General features: G+C 38.2%; 1 protein-coding gene across 1 annotated transcript; it reads left to right on the top strand.

The window, feature by feature from the left end:
• Nucleotides 1-608: 608 nt before the first annotated feature.
• LOC134666894 (uncharacterized) lies at nucleotides 609-1140 on the top strand (the record flags this gene model as incomplete). The annotated part of the gene is made up of 2 exons (XM_063524200.1): nucleotides 609-703; nucleotides 837-1140. Coding segments are annotated over 2 exons (399 nt in total), but the record flags the coding sequence as incomplete, so codon positions are not given.
• Nucleotides 1141-9207: the final 8067 nt, after the last annotated feature.

Consider the following 9207-nt stretch of genomic DNA (forward strand, 5'->3'; position numbering starts at 1 on the left):
GCTTTCCTCAAAGTGTGTCTTGCTTCACCGCCACCAGTCTTCCGCCGGTCATCTGGAGCAATCTACGAGAAAAAATAAGAGGCGAGAAAGTAATAATCATCATACCTTACGACGAAAAATAAATAAAGAGAATAATCATACCTAATACATAAATATTGCAAAAAAGATATTTAATATAAAGAATAGTGGCAAGATGATTCTTGTCATGTCATAATCGAAATACCTACTGGCAACCTACTGCAGGCTTTACCTACAACTTATTTATGTATATTTTTAATTTCCTTTATAAATTATCTCTTCCTTGTCATATCCTCATGGCTGAGGCACGTAACGAATGTGGACATTTTTCACCAGTTCTCTCCAGGCCGCTCTCTCTAAGCCCAGTGCCTGCAATGTGGCGTTTGTTATCTAAATAATCGTAATCATTTATTTGTTACAAATCATGGTATTACATTACATGCTATTATTCTTAAAATTGAATAAGTACAGTCATAAACTTATATTTCAATGACACTTTTTTTTTTCAGATTTCAGTTACAGAATTAGACGAATCAAAAGGAAAAAAGCATGTCCATGAAATTTTTGTTCGCCATATCACTCCTGTCACTGTCCAGCCTATTCCTCGCTATTCGTTGACAGTCGCCTGGGCCCCGTCTACATTATGCTTCAATTTGGACGAGGAAAAAGTGGTTAAGCAGTTGACGTGAGTCACAAACCTTACAGCATGCGCTTTAAGGAATCTCCGTTTTTCATGGAACTCACGACAGACCAAGTATTGTTATAATTGGCGTAGATAATTCGAATGCGGGGTTTTCACTACTTCGTCATTGTTTTAGGGTACGGAACAGTAACACACATTCGATCTATCTCCAATATTGCGGGCTATGGGACAGCGCTCCTAGTTCCAGGCTGGGTGCGAGCTGGAGGTGCTACCCTCGCACGCGGTTCCTGCTGGCCCCGGGCGTGGCGGCCGTGCTGGCCGTGAGCGCCGCGCCGCGCCCCCACGCGGCCCCGGCCCCTGCTGCTCGGCTGGCTCTGCATCTGGTGGCGGCGCACATGCGGGACAATGTTGCTGGACATTTTATGGTACCGATTCAAGTTCGTTTTAATAGCTATACACCCCTTATGCAAGATGAATAAATAAGACGATCTATTTGTGCCCAAAATATCAAATAGTTATTTTTTTTACAAGGGGTAAAGTTGTTGTTTAACCCTCGTGCTAATATTGATACCTCAGTAAGCGAGCATCTTGCATTGCGAGGGTTGGGTTCTTGAGCATTGCGTGGGTTTCTAGGAATGAGGGCTAAATAAAGTTTGCTCCCGAGTGAAACGCAAAAAATTACACCACACCAACTCGACTCGAGGAAAATACTAACTATAAAACATTACAAATTAAATTCAAATGAACGTTATTAAATATTTATCATTCAAAATCATCACTTAAATTAAAATCAATTTTAGCAGCCGTTATGAGCAAACCACTCAAAATTGTTTCGACAACGCAACTCATATTAGAAGGTCTGGGAATAAAATCCAAACTCATCATCATTTTGAAATTTTTGAAGTGCAAAGAAAGCCTTTACGAACTGGTGTGGCAAAAAAAATATTGCAATACCAATTTTTTTAATAAACTACTACACACCGAAAGACCTAACTACGAGTTGATTAAAGTCGTATAAAAATAAATACATATTCAGTGTATAAAACGTACTGTTTTTCGCAATGGTCCGAGAAGTCTCAAAAGTCGGAGCGGCGACGAAGACAATGGAGGCGGAGATCAAGTGACACAACTGTAAATTGCAGAATCGCTGAAATGTAGAACTATAATCTCATGCGGAAATATTTACTAGTAGGTAAGGTACTTACATAATGTAAGTACTTACACTTATAAATACTAATACTACTGCTTGCTTAAATGTATAGGAGTACAGGAGACAAAGTCAATATTCCGTAGGCTGAATAAAATTGTTTAAATGCTCAAAGTACCTATAACCTAATTTAAAGGATAAACTCGATAAAGCTAATTTTTTTACTGTGATCTTGACTCCGCTTGCGCGGTGGATTAGGCAAGTTCGGTGTTATTCTCCCTTAGTTCTTCAGGTACTTACCTAGTTGATATCCAAAAAATTTAGGCTTTGTCCATCTATAGCCCAATTACAAGATCAATACAAAGGCTATAGACAGATACAATTCTATTAAATACGCTTTTAGATTGCTTTGGAAATTGGAGAACTTTTGCGGATTTTTTCTTTGATTCAATTGTATCAGGGACCACAGAAAACAAATTAATTCAATATAATTGCTTTCTGAAGGCGTACTAACGTAGGTAATATAAGTATTAACATTTCAAGATTAGATGGCGCATTTCGCTGTATTGTAATAACAATATTTATTCAGTGATTCTTAAATCATTATCTCGTGTTTCTTGGTAGCAGACGAGATCGAGATGCTTAGTTCATTACGTCATTGGGAGATCTGGAGTTCAATCAATATGTAGGTCTACCGTCTGTGGTATAACATTTAAGTCCTTAACACGTTGACGTGAGAGTCTCTTATTGCTCAATCTGGGTAATAAAGCTTGTATATTAAGTTGTTAGTTTAGTAGTGAGGAGGTGCGGCTCGGATATAGCGATCAAGATGAATCGAGCGTCATCGCTCGTATCGTCGGCGGTACCTCGTGTGGTGCGAATGAGTGTGCATCTCAGGGAGAATAATCCCGTCGATGACGCCTTCGCCTTTGTTACAATTCTAATGAATAAATAGAGTTATTTTAAACGTCAAACTTCTCGATGATTATTAGTTGACTGTGGAATGAAAAGTAAGTACAGTCAGCGATAAAAACTTGTACCAAAAATGTCATTATTGCCAAAAAAATAATATATGTATACCTACATATACGGGTTATTACACAGCAATTACCTTTACATTTTTCTGTAGACACAACCAATATTACGGGATATAAAACCATATTTTCCGATTGACCCCTATTAGTACTGACCGGTGACCGATTGAACATGGAGAAATGTCAAACTTTTCCTGTAAGCAGAGTTCCTCATTGAACCTTGATAGTTCTGTGCACCCGGCCTTTTGTGCTAAGTACCTAGGTACAAACAGCGTGTGTCGCGACGATTGCGGATCTTTTAACAAAAATAAATCCTGGTTCCTGTCGTAGTACGCAGTGGCAATGGGTGAGAAATAGATTTAACGAGTGCGTGCCGCTGCCGCGGCGCGGGCCCGGCGCCGATATTTACTCTTGTTTACGCTTAAGACGACTTTATAGGCTCAACGACATCACCGCGCCGTAGTAAAGTGCGTATAAGGAGCCGCTTGCAGCTAGGGTTGCCATACGTCCGGATTTGTCCGGACATGTCCGGATTTTTGACCCTTTGTCCGGATTGCGGCCGGACTTGGCATGTGTCCGGAATTTTAAGATTGACCTTATAAAAATAAAATGCGCGGCCGGGGCCCTCCCCGGCTCCCGGCTACGGGATCGGGAGAAGGGAAAGGGAAAAGTAGATCCACGATACAGTACACCACAGAGAGCAGCGCGCCGCCAGGGCGTCGTTCAAGCTACGCCAAATCTCTGCTACAAGTAATGTCCGGATTTTTAAGGTGATATCCGGATTTTTATCAGGACATTTAATTTTTCCATATGGCAACCCTACTTGCAGCTTGCATAGTCCGCGCTGCGGCCGCGTACGCTGCCCACCGCGTTCTAATTTTTACACTAGCCGCTGAGACTTTGTATATTACCTACAATCTACATATATCAACACCATTATTTTCCTTGTATACAATGGCGACTTCATCAATAGTTCTAACCGGATTATGAAATGCTTTAAAGCTAACATAGAACTGATGTCATGAATGTCATGATGCAGAGATTGCCGTAGTAAAAATGAGACAAAAAACACAATTAAAGCATCGAGAATGGATCCATTAATTCAGTAACAGTCAGCAATACTGAGCACCACAGTTCGAATGTGCAAGAACGTTAACTATTAGGTACCTAGACAGGCCGATAACGAAATTTCGTTCTCTCCGTTTTCAACACATGTAAATGAAATAATAAGTCACATCGTGACAGTCCACGTATTCAACTTGTTCAAGTTAAAATTAGTTTTCAATTTGAATAACAAAACTTCCGTGGGACACAGACATATAAATCGTATTATTAAAACATTGCATGTGTTTTCAACTACACTGGTTTTTTTTTTAGATTTAGTATTTTTATGTTATTTCTGCTCAGATTCACGAACTGTTTCATACCTAAAACCTAAAATTACTATATGTAGGTACCTAAAATGAGCTATTACTTGGCGCGGTGAAGTAGAATAAATGGGTAAAAGTTATCAAACATGTGAGGGAAACTCATTAAACGTAGGTATCGAATCAAAGAAGAGATGCAAACTCTTAATTACAGTATAATAAATAAAGAGTCACTGAATGTTTTTAATTAACTCTGCGCACTGGGATATGCCGGTAACCGGTAACAACTAAGCAGAACTGGTTACAGAACACACTTCCTGGCGACAACAACTTGTGCAAGGGATCTCTTCTTGCTTGACCCAATTATATTTCTTGGTATTTGATGGCCGGATTGGTAAAGTCGTTCTTTATCTATAATAATGCTTCCTGCTGTTGTGATTCAAAAATTCAAAAGTATGTATCAACTATCAAGAATCATACTTCTTGAGGTTTTTGTTTAAAAACGTTGGCGGAGACACGCGCACTTCAAGTTTGGGTTTAAGATGAAATCAAAACAAATTTTATTAGAAAATTTAATAATAATAAACCATAAAAAAAAAACCATACCTCTAATATACCTAATAGCATAGTTCTAACTTTACAATTGATAAAGCTTCGTACAGATTCATGATGTGTAAAACAACATCATTTTAAACTAACTCATACATAGGTAAGTATATTAGATACGCACGCAAAGTAACTTACAATCACTTATTTTAAGTATTAGGTACCTATACCTACTTATCTAAATAGCAATTAAGGGCATGCATTGACACAATCAGTGTCCAGTATGGCTTCTGCGCCAGATTGGCAGCGATTGCTTCTGTCCCATTATTACAAGTGGTTGCCGAGCGGCCATTATTCGCACTTATAAGCTGTCCGAGCTTTGCAAGGATTCAACTCCAAATGGAAGCCATTTACAGACTCATTTAGGTACAGGAATAGTTGCGTGGAAAAAATACAAAAAATGTATAATATGAATTTAAAAATAAAAAGTGCAAAGACATTCTACCTATTCTGATTCTGAAGCTCCTTGATGACCGCTCTCAAAGGGACTTGTCTTTATTAATGACATATAAACGTCTTTAACAATTTTATTTCACCGTTCTTTATGGGGTTCTATTTGAGACACAAATTATCGACTCGGTTTGATCCCACGCTCAAAATAAAATATCATATTTCCTGTCAGAGAAGCAAGCTTCGGTATTCGAGTGTCTTTTTTCGACATTTTTTCAAAGCAACAGCATTTTTTTAAGGAACTGCGTCGCACATGTTTGCTCAACATAGCTTCGAGTTGCTTGTGTATTATTTATTTATTTATTTATTTAATCTTTATTGCACATAAGGAAATACACTGTACAAAAGGCGAACTTAATGCCATAAGGCATTCTCTACCAGTCAACCTTTAGGCAAAGCAGATAAGTTGTAGGCGGTGCAAAAAGTAGGTAGTAGATGATACAATTAGGTACCTGTACGAACACAATACAATCATAATAAATACACTAATATAAACATACATAAATATAAATAATATTGATACAAATACATATACCTACTTACATATACATATACATACATACATACATATGAAATCAGATGAACTTACAAAACAGAAACATTCAAGATTTTCCAGTACTGCCAGCAAAGTGCTCACTTAAGGATTTTTTAAAAGCAAATCTGTTCGGACACTGTTTAATTTAAGTATGTAAGTAGTATGTAGGTAGCTCTTTTTTCAGCGTCTGCCCTAAATGCAATGGGACTTGAAATGGCTGAAAGCTTGTGAATACCGTCATTAGAATCGCGTGTCATGCATTATCCGTTGCGCGCGTCGTGACAGTTTCAGCTGGTATCTATTTTATTTTATTTTAAAAAATTCTTAATTAATTAAATTTTTTTATAGTCGGATGTTTTCAAGGTGTTGAAAGAAGAACGTTAGTCTTCTTTAGTGTTTTAAGTTATATAGTTAAAATTGCTTTGGGTACAAGAAATACCAAGATCTAATATTTACTAACAAACTTTTGGGTAAAAAAAATCTGTGAGACCTCGGAATTAATAACTGTTATTAGTTATGTACATTGGAGATTACCGGCAATCAGGCTTTGAACTGGTGTTAGGTAATTTGTACAGGAAGTGAGGCCGCGGGCGGTTTGTTAGTATTGTCTATGGCCGCTAGACTAGTTCTGGAGCGGGTTAGTGTGCGCTTGGTGTGCGGCACGTTACAGGTAGGGTTACCAAATCAATTACGTTGCGGCAAACTGAGCTCTGCGGTAGATCTATAGGTAGTTAGGTACTATATTACAGTAGAAAAGTTCTACTTCTACTGGGTTGAATGTGTTGAGAAATTTGAGTCGTTTCCTTATAGTCAGCTATAAAATGTAAAACACATAGACTCACATAATTAAAACAAGAAATAGCGTTAGACCAAGTCGACAGTGATTTTGATAGCACATACTGTGCAAGTGTTATTAAAATTTTAGTTTCATAGAAGTTGGACGTTGAAAATGGCACTTGCACAGTTTATCAAAATTGCTGCAGACTTAACTTGGTTTAACTCTAATAAAGTAAGTAAATAGGTACCTAATTTACTCCAAGGGTACCTACATGAATTACAAGTCAATGTTTGATTTCAGGAAAGGAATTCAATACAAACTTGTGCTACTTTACTGCACTTTTCTCTGCAAATGAATGCTTGTAAAGCCCATTAATGCTATGTAGTAACTGTCTATTACACTACACTATTAGGGCTACTTATACGTATTAGCTATATATATTAATACGAAAAACCTCCAAAAGTTATTAACACTCGGCTATGCATATCACGCGCTCACGAATCTAGATCTACATACTGAAAATCTGAAATAAAGCTCATTATCTCCGAAATATGTACAGAAAAACAATCTCGGTAACCCTAATAATGGCGGGTGTTGCGCCCGCGCTTCTCACGGCGCTTGCATAAGGCGCGAGCGCACGTAACCTGCCGTAACGCGCATTATGCATGTGGGCCGCATGTCGGCCGAGCGTACGCTACGCATGCAACATCCTTTAATCTGCCTATGCTGGTGTTACTATTGTTTACGTTTGAACGGTACACAATCATGTATTCATGTGATTACGAATATTTAGTAATATGTATATTTGTTGCATTTGGACCAATATTATTGCCAATTATGACAAATTATTCACCCATTTTTTATGCTTCAATGCAAAGCAGTTTCTACGGACAGCTATTGGTTAGGATATGGAAGTACTCAACTACTTAAAATCCTCTTCTCTATCTCAAAACCTTAAGTGATTTTTTGTAGTGTCACATAGATACGAGAACTTCAAAGTGTCCGAATTATGAATAAGTTCTTTTGCACTCGAATCTTCAAGTATCTTAAGCTACTGATCCCCGTCACTGATAAAGAAGCCGCATCACTCGCATCACATCTCAATCTTAAGTCTCCGATTCTGGCACATGCCCATCTATTGTGGTGCTACCACAAAAGCTTGTCCGTGTAACGTTACACGCCAAGATGACATGCGCACGGGACATCCAAGATTATCTTCCACAGATAAATGCCCAAATCTCGCCTCCATCAACAAAAGATCGAGTTCCGCGTCTGGAATCGAATCCGCACTAAGCGCACGGAAGCGGTAGGCGCCGGCAGCTGCCCGAGTATCAAATGCCAGATAATAAAGGATTCCTTAATGCGAAATGCGATAAGTGAACGGAGACAGAATGTTTTTACGCTAAATCAACTTCAGACAGAGGTCCCTTGTGGCGCGTATCTTGAACGGTGCGGTGTAGCTCGAATGATTCAGCGAGAGTAACTTTAATGCTCCGATACTCTCGGCTTCAAGAATGTAGAACGACATGCATGGTACTGCACGTCACATTTATTCACTTTAGGTATGTATCAACATATTTATACTAAAAGCTTAAATCAAACAGTCCAAAAAATAACGTAGGACAAAATAAACTTTAATGGAAATACCCACACTCAAGTTTTACGAACTTGGGTACTTTCATGTTTGACAATTCTGTTCAAGTTTTCCTAGATTTTAAAGGCTTTTTAATTAATTTATAAAAACTTTTACAATTAATTTATAAAAAAAAGGTGACAAACTGCTTATATCAAGTTGTTAACACCTGAAATGACTTCACACGTAAACACATTTTCAATATTTTTAAATGTGACTTCACTTGAACGAAAACCTGAATCAGCGTCTGCTAAAATGCATACGAGACGAGACGACACACAGATGCGCACCTACAACAATATTGTGCTCATCGTAATGTAGTATCAATTGCAGCACCATCATTTCGTGTAGTTGTTTATTTTAGTCGTCACATCTGTGCTCAATCGTATTGGTAAATATAAAGGCTATTGCGCTTTGTGTGGCATCCTTCCTCAAAGCTATTCAACATCGGAGAAATCTGAGCATGAAAGAGATAATGCAAAACGACCCCGAGGCTCTTTCATAACTTGAAAGGATGTCATCACCTGTACCCGTAGATAAATCTATATCGTATTTCACCAATTGAATTGATGTCAATTGAGAAAATAATTAATTATCACGTGTTCTTAAAAACATAACTACAAAAGCTAGTGAACGACTTCTTAGCATAATCGATAGCGAGTATAGCGACCCTGCCTACGAAGCAGGAGAATTTGTTGCCTTTTTCTTCTGACAATGGCTATATGTATAATAAAAACATGAGTTTATTTTAAAATTTGTATTTTCACAGTAAGGCTGTCATATGTTGGGCGCGGTGCGGATATCCTGCGACCGGATATGACGGGGTGAAAGTGGGGTAGTCGGGGGAACTTCCGGCAACGTCCTCGCCCTGCCGGGATTTTACTTCCTCCTATCTGCACAAACTAACCATTGGAGTATAAAAGTATTACTCGGATCTTTCATTATTGCACTTAAGAAATAAAACACCAAGATAAAAAATGCACTTATTGCCGTAAG

This window comes from Cydia fagiglandana, chromosome 8, assembly GCF_963556715.1.
Source record: "Cydia fagiglandana chromosome 8, ilCydFagi1.1, whole genome shotgun sequence".
In the NCBI taxonomy this organism is placed as follows: Eukaryota; Metazoa; Arthropoda; class Insecta; order Lepidoptera; family Tortricidae; genus Cydia; species Cydia fagiglandana.